Genomic DNA, 19,782 nt, shown 5'->3' with positions numbered 1-19,782 from the left:
ACTTTGGAAATACGTTCAATGATGACCCGATGTCCACCAGCACATTGGACATGGCGTCGTCTTTGCAATTCATAGATATGTGTAAAGCCAAGTTGTGGTCTCTTCCCTCCTCCGGGAGATCAGAGTCACAAAAGCTCAGGTTGTTGCAAGCAGTAATGTTTGCAACAATGCTATCGAATTGCTCCAAAGTGACATCGTGATCTACATATGCCACATCCAACACCTTCTGCAGAGCCACTCGGTGTGGTTCTGAATTTAAGAGTAAGGGTAACACAGATATTTTGGATGGCGTTTGTAGAAGTTGGTCTACAACATTGTACTCGCTCCTTTTGATGACTCTCAACATCTCATCACAGTCTTCTTTCACATTGCCACTCGGGCCAGCAGAAGTAGGAGTTTTCAGTACGGAGGAGGGCTTAACAGCATGTGCCGGATTCGGAGAATTCACAGCGTTCTCGATCGGGCGTTCAACAAAATCAGCATTAATTTGAGGCTTCGGCGGTGCTGAAAATACACGGCCACTACGGGTCAAACCGCTAACATCGGCAATATTCACAACAGAAGAAGAGGGCAAGGACACCTCTTTCCCATTCTCTACTGCTACGGCGTTGTAGCGATAGGGAACTGCCTTTTCAGAAGAGTAAGGCACAGGACCAACAGGCTTAATGATCAGAGCGGGAGAAGCCTTCTGCTTGCTACCATTGTACTTGATGATAACAGGCTCGGGTATCCGGAACACTAGGGAAATCACGTTGACCTCAGGCTCATTTTCATCAACATTCCTGTTTTGAAGGATCTCAATGACTCCTTCGTCCAACATTTCCTGAACATCCTTGCGCACCTGGCAACAACCTAATCGGTTAACAGAGCAGACTCGACAACTATCACGGTCATGCTCATAATGACTGTAGTCACACAACAAACGATGCATCTGGACCAGAGACTGTTGAATATGACTGACATATTTGACCTTGTATTTTCCAGGGCAACCCTGGACCATGTTGACAGATTTCCCATGTTTGGGCAATGGGTTCTTCTTCACATTAGGGCCTACGTCCTCAAAACATAGAATACCACACCTCACAAGGTCTTGAACCTTGGTCTTCAAAGGGTAACAATTCTCCACGTCGTGGCCGGGAGCACCAGAATGGTAAACACAATGTAAATCAGGCTTATACCACCACTGGGGGTTAGCAGGTATAGCCGGTGGGTCTCTCGGAGTAATCAGCTTCCTTTCTATCAAAGAGGGATATAACTCTGCGTACGTCATAGGAATAGGATCGAAGGTGACCCTTTTCCTCTCGTAACTCGTGCTGGTTTGATCACTGTTTCGAGGCTGGTAGGCCTGCTGCTGCGGTCGGTGCTGTTGTTGCTGATATTGCGGATGTGGTTGCTGATTGTTACTATGTTGTTGATACTGTTGATTGTCTCTGAAAACAGGTGCTATATGAGCCACCTGGTGCTGGTTACTGGAGGGACGCACAGTCTTCCTCCTCACAGAGGGTCTTCTTGGTTTCTCATGGGAGATCACAGCATGTGCCTCTCCATCTTTCTTCTTTGCAAACGCCCCATAATGTTTGGCAGAAGAGCCTTCTTCTCTGGTTAACCGTCCTTCACGGACCCCTTCTTCTAGACGCATCCCCATATTCACCATCTCGGTGAAGTCAGAAGGAGCGCTAGCAATCATCTGCTCATAATAAAAAGAACTTAAAGTCTTCAAAAAGATCTTAGTCATCTCTTTCTCCTCTAGCGGAGGCACGATCTGTGCTGCCACCTCTCGCCACCTCTGGGCGTACTCCTTAAATGTTTCTTTATCCTTCTGGGACATGGCTCTTAATTGATCTCTATCGGGAGCCATATCCACGTTGTACTTGTACTGCTTGACGAAGGCTTCGTCGAGATCATTGAAGGATCGGATGTTCGCGCTGTCTAAACCCATGTACCAACGCAAAGCGGCACCGGACAGACTGTCCTGAAAGTAGTGGATGAGTAGTTGGTCATTATCGGTTTGAGTCGACATCTTCCTGGCATACATGACCAGGTGGCTGAGAGGACAAGTATTTCCTTTGTACTTTTCAAAATCAGGGACCTTGAATTTCACAGGGATCTTCACATTTGGAACCAAGCAGAGTTCGGCAGCAGACTTACCGAAAAGATCCTTCCCTCTGAGAGTTTTCAATTCCTTGTGAAGCTCAAGAAATTGATCGTTCATAGCATCCATCTTCTCATAAACATCTGGACCCTCAGACGGCTCAGAATGATAGATGGTGTCGTCTACCCTGGGCAAAGTATGCACGAAAGGAGGAGGAACGGAAAGGACCGGGCTAGATGCCGGCAGAGAAGCAAAGGTAGGAAAAGGACCCTCAGGCATGAAATTGGGAGGCATCCCCCACGGGAACCCGGTTGGCATGGCTGTTGGAACAAAGTGTGCACTGGCAGCAGGCACAGTAGAGGAGACAATCTCGGAGATAACTGTCCTCTGGGGAGGAGTTGAAGGTGTCGGAGAAGACTGGCTCTGGGCAGCCATGAGTGACTCCATTAGGGCAGTCAATCTGGCCACTTCCTCTTTCAGCTCGCGGTTCTCTTGCTCTAAGTGATCCATCAGTCTTGAAATGTTGGCTCTAGTGTAGTACCGGTGAGTCAGCTTGTCTTCAAAATAAATGAAGGACACAGAGTTAGACCACAGGGCAAGGGACCGGAAACAAAACCTGCTTATGCATATGATGCATGCAATGTTTGTGCATATGATTTTTTTTTATTTCAAAGGAACTTTAGAGTTTTATTTGCAAATTCTGGAAATTTAAGCATTTTATCACATATGGAAATATCTCATCAAATAATATCAGGAAAAAGAAGTACAACATCGTCAGTCATATACAAGAGAAAAGGAAAATAATCGTCTTATGGATCCCTAGAAACAATCATCTAAAGCTCGGGACACAGGAAGATAAGATGCGCGAAGCCTCTTCACCTCCCTCTCGTAGGCTGCCTCCATATCGGCCTTCTCTTTGGCGAGTCGATCATACCTCCTCTTCCAGAACTTAGAAGACTGAGGAAGTAGAGAAGTCCATACATCATTAGGGTCATCAATAATGTTAATACCTTAGGATTGGCATTAATTTTGTAAAACAAATAATGTAATCACCTCTGTTGTTTTAATATGTTGGGTTGAAGAAGTTCAACATCTGGACCAACATGTCATGTACGATGTCACGACATCATGACTGTGACATCGTACGTGTGTAGAAAACTGAATTAGCTAATCCAGGTTTAAATTCTGGGATTAGTGAGGATATTTGGTGAATATCCTAACTTCCTTGTGGAGGTCTTAAAGACTCAATCAGAATATACAATTTCTAAATATGGAGATATTTTAGGAACTAAAAGATTGAAGACCTTGATTGTAGAAGAAGTTTTCTGCTGACTTTGTAACAACAAAGAAGAAGTTTGTTGCGATTTCTGAAGGCCCAAATCCAGTTGGGTGCTTAGGTTATAAATAGCATATTGTAACCTAGGTTTTGCAAGCCTCAAACAATGAAAATTTAGGGGTATGTGTGAGGTAAACCTCCCAACCTGTGGGAAGGTTACCATGCGTTTCTCAGTGCTCAAAGCTGAGATTATTTGTAACTCAAAGCCTGTAGGTAAGAGGAGTTATGGTCTTGAACGAAGCTGTGAAGTAAGTTCAATTTGTTTAACATTACTTTGAAATTGTAGTGATAGGAATGGAAACTGGTGGTTTCTATCTAGGAGTTCCTAGGTATAGATTTCATTGGGTAGGGATTAAGTGAAGAGTTGTAAACGGGGGAGTTTAACTCTGAATTAATACTACTGATAGTGGATCTTCTTCCTGGCTTGGTATGCCCCCAGAGTAGGTGATGTTGCACCGAACTGGGTTAACAATTTCCTGTGTTTGTTTTTCCTTCTGCACATTATAATCCTGTCTGTTATAACTCAGCATGTATTGCAGTCTGTTTATCAAGAGACTAACAGACCTGGTACATAGCATACTGTTTGAATGTCAATCAGAATGTTTTGACATTCATCATTGACAGCATATACTGAATAATAGGCAGGTTGGTTTTTCTACTTCAGGTCAGTATTTATTTCAGTCTGTTCTTCAGGAGGATAACAGACCATGGCATAAGGCTCATTGTGAAAATGTCAAACTGGATGTCTTGACATTTATTACTGTAAGCTGATACTGAAGTATGGACTGGTTGGTCTTTTACAGTACATCATTTAGCACAGTCTGTTTTTAGGAACATAACAGACTTAGCATGTGGTATATGTTCTGGTCGTCAAACTGAATGTTGTGACATTCATTCCTGACAGCACATGCTAAATTGTAGGATGGTTAGTTTTTCTGTTTCAGTATTTTTCTCAGGCTATTCTTCAGGAATCCAACAGCTGAGCTAAAATCCAGGAAACTAACAACTGAGCTACAATTAATGAACCTAACAAATAGCCTATTTGTTAGCACCCTAATATGTGGAAATTAGGTTAACTTGCTTAACCTTTATTTTAGGAAATACAAGTACAAGGCCAGCAAACTGTAATACTGTAACAGGTGATGTTCAAATCACTATTGAGACATCATGCTGATAACTGTGCAGGCTCAATAGAAGTTAGTGCTATGTTTCATCTCTGCTGAGTCTTTGTACCAGATGGACAGAACTGGGTGTTCTTCCATTCTATTGTAATGTAGTAGCAGATGTCGTGACATTTGTGAATGTGTGCACATTAGTACCAGGTGTTAATTGTATAGCTATCTTGTTGTATTAGTAACAATGTTGGATCAAATGTCATAACTTGGAGTAGAACATCTGAACTCTGACTACACCAGAATTTCAATTGGTATCAGAGCAGGCATCCTGTTCTGTTTCTGGATGAGATCCATGGGTGATACTTTCTGGTATCTTGCAAGGAGTTATGTTAGTACTGATGTTGGAACCTGTGGAAGGTTCTGTGATTTCCCTGAATGGTCCCTTGAAGTAGGTGGATGGACTATTCATGACAGGAACTGTGGGTACCTGTCTCTAGAGGTTGTCAATTGGCCTTTGTGTGGGACAACTGTGCTAGTATTGAATCATATTCAAACTTGGTATGTTCTTGGAGGCTGATCTGGTGAAGTGTGTGTTCATAGGTTGAGTTGTATTATGATTTCCGCTACATAATACCTGGCAAAACTCAAACTCTGATGTAGTTTCCCCTCATGTGGATGAAAGGCTGTTGTATTCAAGATTTCATCATAATCTACTGAAGATGTCAAAGATACTTGAGTCTCCTCAAGTCCACTCATCATGGTAAGAATCACCTGATCACTGATTCTTTTACTCTCTTGGGTAGTGTATATGAAGACCTTGAAGACTTTCAAGGAGGGTTTGTTCCAAGGAGGTGGAACTAATGTTCTATGTGATGTTAGAACATGGTGTTCAACAAGTATGCAGCTACTGGTTGAAGAGCAGATGTTTTTAGGTGTCAGACAAAGGGATACTTTTGTTTGGAACCTACTCCTGACCTGGAAGAGGAGACATCTGTGTGTGCTAAGTTGACAAGGGTAGGGTCAAATGTGTGTGTGCTCAAGAAGGTCACCTTTAGAAGTCTGATCTCTAGAAGTGGAGCTGGTTGAGATGTGACATTGTGCAATTTCCTGTTGTTTGTCTTAGTCCTGTAGATTGACCAGAGTTGGATAGTTGTTCCCTGAAGTACTATGTTGTGTTGGAAGACAAGTCCCCTGGATGTTAGAAGTCAATAATGGGGTAACCTGATTGCTATTTCATTTAAGAGGATTGGGACCATGAATCTTGTTATTCAAACACCACGCTCAGAAGTGGCAGTTCTTTCAAGGAGTGAGAATATGAAGATTCAGAGGTTGGTTGAGGTAGTATGCTCTGGCAATGCATATCTACTATTGACTGGTGTTGTTTCTTTTTCACTAGTACTTATGGTCAGCTGGAGTCTGATTGGTGTGATTGGAGTCTGTATAGGTATAACTCATAGAGTTAGTTGTCACTGGTAGGGATGGTGTATGTCATGTTGAGACATTTGTGTACAATGCATGGATATTGGTATGGAGTTTCCATGATTGTTAATTTGAGGGGGAGTTTTAGTTAACCTCCTCACGTTTGGTCAACCTAGGGTCTGGTTGGCTGTTGACCTATGTGACACATTTGCAAGGAAGGATTCATCTCTCACATTCCTAAGGGTGAATCTAATCTGGAAAGATTCTCAAAACTATTGAAGTGCTTGCAAGCAGAAGATGTTGACACAAGAAGAGTATTTTCAAAGTATTCTTATGGTGGAAGTATCTGAAAGGATAATTGGGAAAGGATTTAAGATCAATGTCTACTTGTGACAAGTACAAGTATTTAATTGATTATCCTTGGAGCTCCAGATAACTGATGTTCTTAAAGATGTTGGAACATCTCTTCTTCAAGACCCTGTGCAGAATCACAGGAAGGATAGTACATTGGTGTATGATCTATCTCTTTGGGGGCAGCAAAAGCATATGATCTCTGAAAAGGTTTCCTGGCAAGAAACATGTTCATCCTTGGTGTGTACAAGAAGAAGAAGAAGACATCATAGTCTTGATGGTGGTTACTTGGATCAGTTTATTTCTGATCTAGGTAAGGAAGTGCATTGGCTAATGCACACTGTGGAGTTAAGAACAAGTGGCAGCATTCTTGACATCATGGAAACAGCCTTGCCTTAGGAAGTGGAATCCTTGGTATAGCTGAAGGGTTAGTCTCTAACTGGTCCTTCTGAAGACTCATGCATCAGAGTGTCTGATGTCTTTGGAGAAGAAGCAGGGATTCATCAAGGTGTGAGCTTGGATAACTTAACTGCAAACCTGCAGGATGGAGGTTGTTTACTCAAACTTGGTTCCACAATCAAGTCTATGAGAGCGTTGAACTCTTGTTCTGTGTAGGGAGGAAGTTCCTTCAAGTGGCAGAAGAAGGAGCTGAATTCAACAGCTAGATGTTAAAACACAATGTTGTGACATTTGGTTCAACATCAGAATCTCAGTTGGTGAAGTGGCACATCAACTTAAGATAGAAGGGTCTACAGAGTTGTAGATTGGGTACTTCAAAAAGTTCGTTCTCATTGCAGTTCTTTGGAGTTGCTGGATGGAGAAGATGTTACATGTTCATGTCTTAGAGAATCTAAGTTTTGTTTAACATGTAGCTTGAAGTTCAAGTCTCACTTGAAAGGTCAGAATATCTTTGGGAGAAGTCTGATAAACTTGGAGAGGTCAAAAAGTGGCATTTGACTTTTTCATATGAGGATTCATGAAGGAGGTAATCAACCAGTGGCAATTGGTCTATCTCAGAAGTGAGTTCGAAGAATCAAGATAATCAACATATGGCAGCGGATTACACTTGAGGAAAGTCTGAGACAAATTACGTTTGAGCAGAAAAGTAGTAAGTTGAAGACAAAAGGAGGTGTTTTCTATTCATCACTTGGAGCTTGTGGTAGGAGTTCTGAGCTATCTGTGGAAGATTATCTCTTGTAATGGGATGAGAATGTATATATCCCAATTTATGTCTGGGTTCTTTTGGATCAAGCTGGTGACTCAGTGATATCTGAAGATTATCAGATGGTGTTCTTTGTTATATGGTGAAGGATGTCCTAACTAATGTTAGAACATTTTGTGAAATGACTTTCTGTTCTGGTTAGAAGAGAGATTGACACAGAGTGTGGATGTGTTCAGCCAAGAAGGTTGAACAGAGGGAGTGCTCTTGAAGACATGAAGATGTGTCTTATGTTTTCCATTCATCAAGTGGTCTGAGTTCCCTTTGAAGCAGGAAGTATGGGAAGGTCCAACTTTGGGGTGTTGGATATGTTCATGTGTTACCTCCAGGTTTCAAGAGGAGAGTTGGTTGTTCATGACAGGGGGAGTTCTGTCTTTGCGCTGCAAGTAATCATCAAACTTGTGGTCAATGTGTCCTCAGATAACAAGGTATGGACCCTTGTTGGTTATTGGGATGATGTGGTGTGTGTCAAGGCTGAGTGAGGAGAAGAGTGTCTGACCGGATGTCATGACATTGCCTTGGACAATATTATTAGTTCCTTCTGAAACGTACAGCCATAAGGAAATATGGGTGTGGTGTAGTAGAATAAGCCCGAGTGTTACAGTTGTGTGGTACAGGGGGAGTAACCACCTACTGGTGTGTGTGATTTTGGCTTTAGTGGTGCCAGCTGTTAAACTACTACTGGAGGTACGAAAGTAGTCTTAGGAAGAATACATGAAGAATACAGGCAAAAGCCGTGTTGAATGTTAAGACATCGCGTGAAACGTGTCTGACTGCATATATGGAATAGTCTCCATGCACTGGAACTGTTATTTCGGAAAAGAAACAGTCAAGAGCTATAAAAGGTATTCAAAGATAGTCTAAGATTTTGTTGGTGATTCTCTGACTGTTTCTCAGCAAATATTAATGAATCTTGACCAACCATTTATTCCTACCGTTAATTCCTAAGCACGGGCTGGACTATTTAAAGGATGTATCAGCACCCCTCTTCTCACAAGAGAGACATTACATTCCCTCTAAACCATGGGGTATGTTAAGGTTTGGGCAAACTGCGCCTGGATCTGGTTTTGTGAAGGGTTCATTTATAAATGTTTAGCTAAAACGGGGGACAGAAACATAGTCCTGAGAATGTACCAGAAGCAAGCAAAATGTGGTAGCAAGTAGAAGTTGGCTTCAGGCACAAAAGTCACTAACTGGGTATATCACTTGTGTCTTGGGATCTGATTTAAGAGGACAGTTGTGTCTTGTGATCTGAGTTACATTATCTATGTACTCAGCATTACATATTCTTCAGGAAGCTCTACTGTTGAGGGGAAGGGTTTTGATGCAACTGATTCTTGTACATCTACTTCCTCATCTACACCAACTTTGGTGTTTGTGGTGGTGGAGATAATGATAGAGAGGAAGTGCATACCCAAACTGGGATGTAGTGTCTAGTATAATGGTTATTTGTTTTAGCTAAAATTTGCCAAAGGGGGAGATTGTTAATACCTTAGGATTGGCATTAATTTTGTAAAACAAATAATGTAATCACCTCTGTTATTTTAATATGTTGGGTTGAAGAAGTTCAACATCTGGACCGACATGTCATGTAAGATGTCACGACATCATGACTGTGACATCGTACGTGTGTAGATAACTGAATTAGCTAATTCAGGTTTAAATTCTGGGATTAGTGAGGATATTTGGTGAATATCCTAACTTCCTTGTGGAGGTCTTAAAGACTCAATCAGAATATACAGTTTCTAAATATGGAGATATATATGGAGATATTTTAGGAACTAAAAGATTGAAGACCTTGATTGTAGCAGAAGTTTTCTGTTGACTTTGTAACAGCAAAGAAGAAGTTTGTTGCGATTTCTGAAGGCCCAAATCCAGTTGGGTGCTTAGGTTATAAATAGCATATTGTAACCTAGGTTTTGAAAGCCTCAAACAATGAAAAATTAGGGGTGTGTGTGAGGTAAACCTCCCAACCTGTGGGAAGGTTACCATGTGTTTCTCAGTGCTCAAAGCTGAGATTACTTGTAACTCAAAGCCTGTAGGTAAGAGGAGTTATGGTCTTGAACGAAGCTGTGAAGCAAGTTCAATTTGTTTAGCATTACTTTGAAATTGTAGTAATAGGAATGGAAACTGGAGGTTTCTATCTAGGAGTTCCTAGGTATAGATTTCATTGGGTGGGGATTAAGTGAAGAGTTGTAAACGGGGGAGTTTAACTCTGAATTAATACTACTGATAGTGGATCTTCTTCCTGGCTTGGTATGCCCCCAGAGTAGGTGATGTTGCACCGAACTGGGTTAACAATTTCCTGTGTTTGTTTTTCCTTCTGCACGTTATAATCCTGTCTGTTATAACTCAGCATTTATTGCAGTCTGTTTATCAAGAGAATAACAGACCAGGTACATAGCATACTGTTTGAATGTCAATCAGAATGTTTTGACATTCATCATTGACAGCATATACTGAATAATAGGCAGGTTGGTTTTTCTACTTCAGGTCAGTATTTATTTCAGTTTGTTCTTCAGGAGGATAACAAACCATGGCATAAGGCTCATTGTGAAAATGTCAAACTGGATGTCTTGACATTTATTACTGTAAGCTGATACTGAAGTATGGACTGGTTGGTCTTTTACAGTACAGCATTTAGCACAGTCTGTTTTCAGGAACATAACAGACTTAGCATGTGGTATATGTTCTGGTCGTCAAACTGAATGTTGTGACATTCATTCTTGACAGAACATGCTAAATTGTAGGATGGTTAGTTTTTCTGTTTCAGTATTTTTCTCAGGCTATTCTTCAGGAATCCAACAGCTGAGCTAAAATCCAGGAAACTAACAACTGAGCTACAATTAATGAACCTAACAAATATCCTATTTGTTAGCACACTAATATGTGGAAATTAGGTTAACTTGCTTAACCTTTATTTTAGGAAATACAAGTACAAGGCCAGCAAACTGTAATACTGTAACAGGTGATGTTCAAATCACTATTGAGACATCTTGCTGATAACTGTGCAGGCTCAACAGAAGTTAGTGCTATGTTTGATCTCTGCTGAGTCTTTGTACCAGATGGACAGAACTGGGTGTTCTTCCATTCTATGGTAATGTAGTAGCAGATGTCGTGACATCTGTGAATGTGTGCACATTAGTACCAGGTGTTAATTGTATAGCTATCTTGCTGTATTAGTAACAATGTTGGATCAGATGTCATGACTTGGAGTATAACATCTGAACTCTGACTACACCAGAATTTCAAATAACCTGGTGCTCAAGAAACTCAATCAACGCATCCTTCTCCTTAATCTGCTGAAGCAACTCTTCACATTCACAGATCCAGGCACGTGAACGGTCTTCGTCTCTCAACTCCTCTACTCCTTGATTAGGGAGGGTTGAAGGCCCAGCCATAATCATAGGTGTAGGTCTCGGATACTCGTAAGGCATGAGATACTCAGACGCCCTCTTCCTAACCCAAATAGTGTAGGGCTCCAAAGCGATGCAATTCTTAGGACCCAACTCTTTCCTTCCTTTCCTATGAATCTTGCGCCAAGCGCGGACCATCCTAGCTTTCAAGCCTTGGGGATCTTTACCATCCTGAAAGAATACACCCTCTAACAGAATGTTATTGGGTTTATCCTTTAAGGGGAACCCAAGCTGCCGACGTGCCAAAACAGGATTGTAGTTAATCCCACCACATGTACCAAGAAGAGGTACATTGGAGAATTCGCCACAAGAGTCAATAATCTGCACACCATCATACACATGGTTATACCAAGAGATATCATCATTAGTGAGAGACATAAGTCTCGTGGACCACCGTAGACATTCCTTGTTCTCCTCGAAAGCGACCGTCTGAGGTAAGTGAGAAATAAACCACTTATACAACAGAGGCAAACAACACACAATGGCGCCACCACCCTTTGCATTCCTCATATGCAAAGAGAAGTAGGTATCGCCCAACAGAGTCGGAAAGGGATTAAGAGTAGAGAAGATCCTAATAGCGTTCACATCCACAAACTTGTCGATGTTGGGGAATAGTACTAGCCCATAGATGAGAAGTACAAATATGGCCTCAAAGGCGTCTTCACTCATGGCCTTCCCATACATAGTAGCTTGAGCAATGAGGAGCTCAGAAGAGAGACCTTGAATTCCTCCTTTGGTAGTCATATGAGCACCAACTAGAGATTCATCTATGTGTAACATGTAAGCTATCTCTTGAGAAGTAGGAATACTCTCCAAGCACTGAACGGCAACTGGTCTAGAATAGGTATACCCACAAGGTAAGCATACTCCTCAAGGGTAGGCAAAAGCTGGAAATCCGGAAACATGAAGCAACGATACAAGGGATCATAAAACTGCACCAATACACTCACCAATCCTTCATCCACCTGAGTAGTCAGAAGAGGAAGAAGCTTCCCAAAACGAGCCTTGAAACCCAAAGGATCTAATACATAGGATGTCAGATTCCTTAACTCTTTCAAATCTGGTTGCCTGAAGTTGTACTTCTTTGTATTCCTTCTTTGTCTTTCCATGTCTGAAAATTTTGCAAATAAACCCCTTAAGTTCCTTGAAAATTTTCTTATTTATTGATGATATGGATGCAAATGGGTGCATGAATGCATGAATGCAACAATCACACTCAAGGATCAAGCAAAGCACACCAAACAAAGGTCATGGGATGGATCATGTTATCCTTAATATCAATCATCCATTTTGGTGGATTATGGTTTACACCTTATCAACACCCAAGTTCCATTGATATTAAGGATTCATGAACGGATCAACCATGAATCAAGGGTTTGTTGTAAGTCACGAGCATGGAGTTAGGTTAAGAACCACCCAAAAGGGAGTGTACTAGGGTTTAAACTTGCCAAACATGTTCTACAAGAGGTTCCCATAGTCATCATCCCATCTTTCGGATATTATTGGAGAAACGACTACTCGTATTCCGAAAATATTCTCTAGAGAGACTCTTATGAGTGTAGTATCGCGTAACAATCGTATCAAATCTTATACTTGAACGACTTTCGCACTACATCCTAAGAATAGGCCAAGATGGGCTTGGTAAACTAAGGTCCTTGGCTTCTAAGGTCTATATTGGAAAGAGTAATGTCTAACCACAACTTACTTGTGTGACATTATTGATCCCAACATAACCTCCACCAAGTGAATGGACTTGCAAGTCAACTTGCTAAGGAATAACTCCACACAAGTCGACAAGACTATGCCATTCTCCTATCCTAAGTGCACTCGAGTCCGGGTATAGAACTCATCTCACAAAGATCACCAAGCATACAAGGAATTAATATTCAAACAATTCAATCATTACATACAATACAGTAATCCCAAATTTCACAAAAATATGTCACAAAAAAAATATACAATACAATACAACAAATATGAAAAGTAGGCAAAACCCACTAGGATGTTTCGATCCCCAACAGAGTCGCCATTTTTCTGTAGCGGGGTATTCGTTACCATTAGAGATATTGACTAAATCCAAGGTAAATCATACAAGTCGAGTCGCCACCGCACTTCTATTTATCCAAAGGAATGGTTAGAAAGCGAACAAAAACCTAAAAGTTTTATCGAATCAAAAACTAGTAAAAATGTCAGAGATCTGGGTAAGGGGGTTGGTTATGCAATGGGAAGGTATTAGGCACCCAAAGCATCCTAGGTACTCTTAGGGAGCCCTTTTCACATATGTTGCAAAGGTTGTTGTTTTTTTTTGAAAATTTATTTGTGCAAACATGATTGAAGGGATGAGAAAAGCGTGTATGTTTATCTAATGTACTACTTACTAAAAGAAGGGTCAAAAGAAAATGACTCGCACGGACGTCGCATCCACTGCATACGTATCTCATCTGAATCTGACAATCAGAGTCTTCGTAGCTCGGCTACCTATGGGTTAAAGAGGAGTGTGCTCGCTAAGACATCGCGTCGTATGCCTACGTATCTCATCTAGGATGAAAATCAGAGCAAAACATAGTTCGACCACCTATGGGGTAAGGGTTGTGTTTTGGGGTGAACGACGTTACTACGCAATCTACCGGATGCTCGACCTTTGGAGACTTACTCGCCTGTAGTAGAAGGAGATAACGTGTTCTTAGGAGAAGAAAAATCAATGAGTTTGGGGTGTTTAAGGATGCTCATGCAAAAAGGCAGTCCTAGATGAAGGAATCGCGCTACCTTAAATGACATGCCACGAGAGGTTATACGAAACCTAAGAAATCGGTAACATGCGGAAAAAGTAAAGGGATCGAGAGATCTACCGTACGGATAAAGATCCGAAGTAACAACAATTAAAGAGATAAGAAACCCAAAGATCTCTCAAGCTAGCACCATCAAAGAAAGTGAGTCAGTATAGGTAATCGGAATAAACCTCCAGGTGGTATCCCACAAATAAAGTGGAACACCAGGCAAGCCATCTCTGCAAGAGTCATATGAGCCCTCACAAAACAAAACTCAACAAACAGGTTAGAGAAACAAGATAGGGTAATCAGGAGTTGCCCCCAAATCATGCCATTAAAATTCACAAAAAGCTCACAAAAAGCAACCAAGGATAGGAGGCCTAAACCTCTTGTCAAACATATGCATCAAAAGGGTATCAAATTCACCCATAATACCTCATACATTCAGAGCATTCAAATTGAAAGCATAAAGTAATGGGAATAAGGCAAACCTGACTGGAGAGATCGAATGAAATTGAATTGCCCGGTTGGGTTTGCAAAGCAATTTGAGGGTTTATATGAGATGGAATTGGTTCTTTGCAAATGAGTTCCCTTCAGTCTCTGGAGGTTTCTCTGAACTTTGTTAGCTCTTCTCTCACTATCTTTTTCCCTGCCAGGGTAATAGGAATAGAATGGCCTTTTGTTTCACTGAAACTCTGAATTTATAACTTGATTTTTGTGGACCTGTGGGCTCAAATGAGAGAGGCCCAAGTCCAAAAATTTTCTGTTATATTTATTTATTTATTTTCGTTTTTTTTTCGTTTTTTTTTATTATTTTTTTTAAACATGTGGGGTTCGCCTAGCGAGCATGACAGTTCAAGAAATTCCTCTGAGCGTAGGTGATTCTGGTGGCTTTTCTTGGGACTCGCTAAGCGACCCATTATGCTCGCCTAGCGAGCATGACAGCTCATGAACAAACTTTTGCTCCTTCAAGATTAACATTTTGACTGACGAATAGACCTCATTTGAACCTGTTGGAAGTATCTCAAGCCATTCCCTTGTGTTGACTGATCATCTAAATAGAACCCACAAAGTGTCTTGGATGATACTCAAGCTTCAAACAAAAGATGTTAGTGACACTTTTTTGTGCTTTTGGTTAGTAAACAAAAGTAAGAGAAACAATGATGTATAATTCAAGCATGCTTGGTGATCTCAAACCCATCACAAGGAGTCCCACCCAAAGGCAAAGGGAACCAAGATGCTAAAGATCCTTGAGGCAATGCAAATGCAATGTTATGATGCCATGAGGGATCTTAGGGTCAAAATTGGGGTCTTACACATAGGATTATTCAAAAAAAGGTTTGTATGTTATGCTTTGATTAGGTTTTACGGGTGGTTATGGAAGCACATGTTGGCAATGTTTGGAAGATCGTGTAATTTAGACCACCATGATGTTGTAATGAGCATGTACATGTTTTAAATTTATTTGTAATGCTCATGTGCTTAGTTCTGGTGCTTACTCCATTCATGCTTGGTTAGTGTTAATGTAGGAGGTTAGTTGTGTTATGGTATTTTGCTTGAGGTTTATTGATCAGGTATAGTTGGCCTAATCCAGGTGCGAGCAAGATGCAACTATGGTTTTACACCAGGTTTTTCCTGTATCGCTGTTGTCTGCTATGTGAATGAACTTCCTGTCATTGAATGGTTGTATCTTGTATGTCATGACTATAAGCTAGGGTTTGATTGTATTTGCATGGTACAAAATTGAAACTTGCTAGAGATCAAGACTTGTTAATGATGTTGCAGACTTCTCCTTTGATGTCGTTTTGCTCATGTTTGGACTGAGTCTGCAGCAGACTACGGCCTGACAAATGCTGCTTTGTTGTTGGTTTTATACTCACAGATGGTGGTGATAGAATTTAGAGCGGTATAAATAAATCATGTATTTGTTTGTATTACTCTAGTGCATGTGTACTTTGTTCAGAATTACCTTGGATTTAGTCAATATCTCTAATGGTAACGAATACCCCGCTACAGAAAAATGGCGACTCTACTGGGGATCGAAACATCCTAGTGGGTTTTGCCTACTTTTCATATTTGTTGTATTGTATTGTATATTTTTTTGTGTGACATATTTTTGTGAAATTTGGGATTACTGTATTGTATGTAATGATTTAATTGTTTGAATATTAATTCCTTGTATGCTTGGTGATCTTTGTGAGATGAGTTCTATACCCGGACTCGAGTGCACTTAGGATAGGAGAATGGCATAGTCTTGTCGACTTGTGTGGAGTTATTCCTTAGCAAGTTGACTTGCAAGTCCATTCACTTGGTGGAGGTTATGTTGGGATCAATAATGTCACACAAGTAAGTTGTGGTTAGACATTACTCTTTCCAATATAGACCTTAGAAGCCAAGGACCTTAGTTTACCAAGCCCATCTTGGCCTATTCTTAGGATGTAGTGCGAAAGTCGTTCAAGTGTAAGATTTGATACGATTGTTACGCGATACTACACTCATAAGAGTCTCTCTTGAGAATATTTTCGGAATACGAGTAGTACATGTTTGGCAGGTTCGTCAAAACGCTTGATTTCAATATTAGGCTGATGGTTAGGCCATATTAGCATCTGCCATCTTATTCTCTTCTCGAGGAATACGAGAGAAAGTGATTTTGTCAAATTTTGGGAGTAACTTCAGCATATAATCCCAGTATGGAATTAGGTTAGCATGTCTCGTTTTCCAATCCCCTCTGATTTGATGTATCACTAAAGAGGAATCTCCGAATACCTCTAGGATTTTAATCTCTAACTCAATAGATTCTTCTAGCCCCAATATGCAGGCTTCAAACTCAATAATGTTGTTCGTGCAGGTGAAGCAAAGCTTTGCAGTGAAGGGTAGATGATAATTCTTGGGAGACATCAGCACTGCCCCAATCCCATGACCTATAACATTTGAAGCACCGTCGAACATGAGAGTCCACTGTTCTTCTGGTTCAGATCCCTTGCTAGGTTCGGGGATTTCAGAGTCTTTAACAAACATGATGTCTTCGTCTGAGAAGTCAAACTTCAAAGGTTGGTAATTCTCTATCGGTTGGTGAGCAAGATGATCTGCTAGTACACTTCCCTTGATGGCCCTTTGTGCAACATATTGGATATCATATTCTGATAACAACATTTTCCGTCGAGCAATTCTGCTGGTAAGAGTTGGTTTCTCGAATATGTACTTGATAGGGTCCATTTTGGATACTAACCACGTCGTATGAGTCAACATGTATTGTCTGAGACGCTTAGCGGCCCACGCGAGTGCACAACAAATCTTTTCGAGTAATGAATACCTGGTCTCACAATCATTAAACTTCTTGTTCAGATAATAGATGGCATGATCTTTTTTACCAGTCTCGTGTTGTTGTCCTAACACACAACCCATAGATTCGTCGAGTACTGTTAAGTACATGATGAAAGGTCTTCCATGGGAAGGGGGCATCAAAATTGGTGGTTCTTGTAAGTATTCTTTGATCTTGTCAAAGGTTATTTGGCAATCATCATTCCACTCAATATCTTGATTTTTTCTCAGAAGCTTGAATATTGGTTTACCCGTGGCGGTGAGATAAGAGATAAATATGGCGATATAATTTAGTCTTCCCAAGAAACCACGAACCTCTTTCTCAGTCTTCGGCGCAGGCATGTTCTGAATGGCTTTTACCTTGTCAGGATCCACTTCAATTCCTTTCTGGCTTACAATAAAGCCGAAAAGCTTCCTGGATCGAACCCCTATGTACATTTGTTAAGGTGAAGCCTTAACCTAAACTTCCTCAGTCGAGCAAATAGCTTCTACATATTAGCGATGTGCTCCTCTTCTATTTGGGACTTGGGGATCATATCGTCAACATACACTTCGATCTCTTCATGAAGCATGTCATAAAAGAGAGTCACCATGAAGCGCTGATATGTTGCCCCTGCATTTTTCAACCCGAATGGCATCAGCTTGTAACAGAAGGTCCCCCAAGGAGTGATGAATGTAGTTTTCTCCATGTCCTCCAGATCCATTTTAATTTGTTTATACACGGAGATACCATCCATGAAGGAAAATACTGAGAACTAAGTTGTGTTATCTACCAATGCATCAATGTGAGGTAATGGGAAATCATCTTTAGGACTAGCTCTGTTTAGATCTCGGTAGTCGATGCACATGCGGACTTTTCCATCCTTCTTTAGTACTGGTACGATGTTAGCAACCCATTATGGGTACTTGGAAACTTCTAGAAACCCAACATCAAACTGCTTTCTCACCTCCTCTCTAATCTTGAGAGCCATGTCTGGACGAGTTCTTCTCATCTTTTGTTGGACGGCGAAGCATTCTTCTTTGAGCGGAAGCTTATGCGTCGCAATATCAGTGTCTAGCCCAGGCATATCTTGGTATGACCAAGCAAACACATCAGCATACTTGTGGAGGAGCTCTTTCGGTCTTGCCTTAACTGTATCTTGAAGGGTGGCACCTATCCTTACTTCCTTCTTGCCTTCCTCCGTTCCAAGATTGATGACTTCGATGTCCTCTTGGTATGGTCGAATGACTTTCTCTTCTTGTTTGAGTAATTTGGCCAATTCTTCAGGGAGTTCACAATCTTCCCCGCCTTCGACTTCGGCTTGGTGAACTAGACAATCAAAATCATGCAAGACCATAGTACTGTCGTTATCAATGGTCTCGGTGGTGTTTTTGCATGTTATGATTTATGCATTTTATTTAGAAAGTGCGTGCATAAGAATTAATGCAATTTTTATTGTATATGTGAAAAAAATGAAAGGAATGGAGCAAAAATTTGAATGCAAACTGCCATTTTATTAATGATGATCAAAGTTCTAAAAAATAAGGAGGCCCTACAACATGCCACTGTGCCATGGGCAAAGCACAGGGTTTTGATTGAAATAATAAAACTAGTTTTAAAAGAATTAGGGAATTTCCACAGTCTTCTAGTTCTTTAGTTCTCATCGGGCGCTGCTTGACGTACCCAGTTGGACACCGCCTCATCATAAGCTTCATCGTTAATCATCGCAACTTGATCACCAAAGATATGACCAGCACTAGTGAATGTCTCTTCGACAGGAGGAATCTTCTTCTTGTCATGATGACTACTTTTTCAACTGAGGATGGTTCATATCCCAAACCAAACTTGTCCCACTTCTCGTGTACTTCTATCACCTTGCCCAAGCCTTCGGCGTTCCCATTCTCTATAGCAGCTTTAGCTCTTTGCCAAGAGGCCATTGACAACTCTGATTTTGGGGACTCAGATATCTGTTGGACTGTCAATACATTCACCACTTCCAAGGAATGGAACGGTGTCTCAATGATTTCGTCTTCCACTTTGATATATCTAAAATAAGTCAAGTGGCTAACCAGGATGTCCTCTTCACCTCCAATCACGGTCATCTTGTCATTCATGATAAATTTTAACTTTTGGTGTTAGGTAGAGGTTACTGCGCCCGCAGAGTGAATCCAAGGTCTTCCAAGCAAGCAACTATAACCATGGTGTATGTTCATAACTTGGAATGTAATAATGAAGATAGTCGGGCCAATCTTAATTGGAAAGTCAACCTCTCATATCACTGCTCGTCTCGAGACATCAAAAGCCTTCACTATCAGAGTGTTGGGTTTCATGTGTAGTCCTTCCAACGGTAATTTCACCAGTGTGGTCTTTGGGATAACGTTCAAAGAAGAACTCGTATCCACCAAAACTCTTGATAACAAGGTGTCTATGCATCTCAAGGAACTATGTAGAGCTTTGTTGTGATTCTTCCCTTCTCCGGGCAACTCATCATCATTAATCCCTAGGAAGTTTCCAGTGGTTAGACAGGCTATCACATCATCAAAGTGTTCCACTGTGATGTCTTTCGTAATAGGAGCAACACTTAATACCTTCATTAACGAATCTCTATGTGCCTCTGAGATGAGAAATAAGGACAACATGGATATCTTCGAAGGGGTTTTCTTTAACTGATCAACTACCTTGTAGTCACTCTTCTTAATTATCTTCATAAATTCTTCATCCTCCTCTTGGGTAACGGAAACTTTCGGAGATAAGCTCATTTCTTG

The 19,782-nt window shown here is 40.9% G+C and overlaps 1 protein-coding gene across 1 annotated transcript; it reads right to left on the bottom strand.

The window, feature by feature from the left end:
- Nucleotides 1–16,305: 16,305 nt before the first annotated feature.
- Nucleotides 16,306–16,932, bottom strand: LOC127122235 (uncharacterized). Its single transcript, XM_051052605.1, has one exon. It carries the CDS (start codon nt 16,930–16,932, stop codon nt 16,306–16,308), a length of 627 nt encoding a protein of 208 aa, XP_050908562.1.
- Between the last annotated feature and the right edge of the window lie 2,850 nt (nt 16,933–19,782).

Source organism: Lathyrus oleraceus, chromosome 2 (genome assembly GCF_024323335.1).
Source record: "Lathyrus oleraceus cultivar Zhongwan6 chromosome 2, CAAS_Psat_ZW6_1.0, whole genome shotgun sequence".
NCBI classification, from domain to species: Eukaryota; Viridiplantae; Streptophyta; class Magnoliopsida; order Fabales; family Fabaceae; genus Lathyrus; species Lathyrus oleraceus.
Note: the sequence above shows the minus strand (reverse complement) of the source record. Positions and strands in the feature narration are given on the sequence as shown.

Bases quoted from the DNA above. Each gene is read 5' to 3' on its own strand.
- LOC127122235 (XM_051052605.1), bottom strand. From the start codon at position 16,932: ATGGACCCTATCAAGTACATATTCGAGAAACCAACTCTTACCAGCAGA.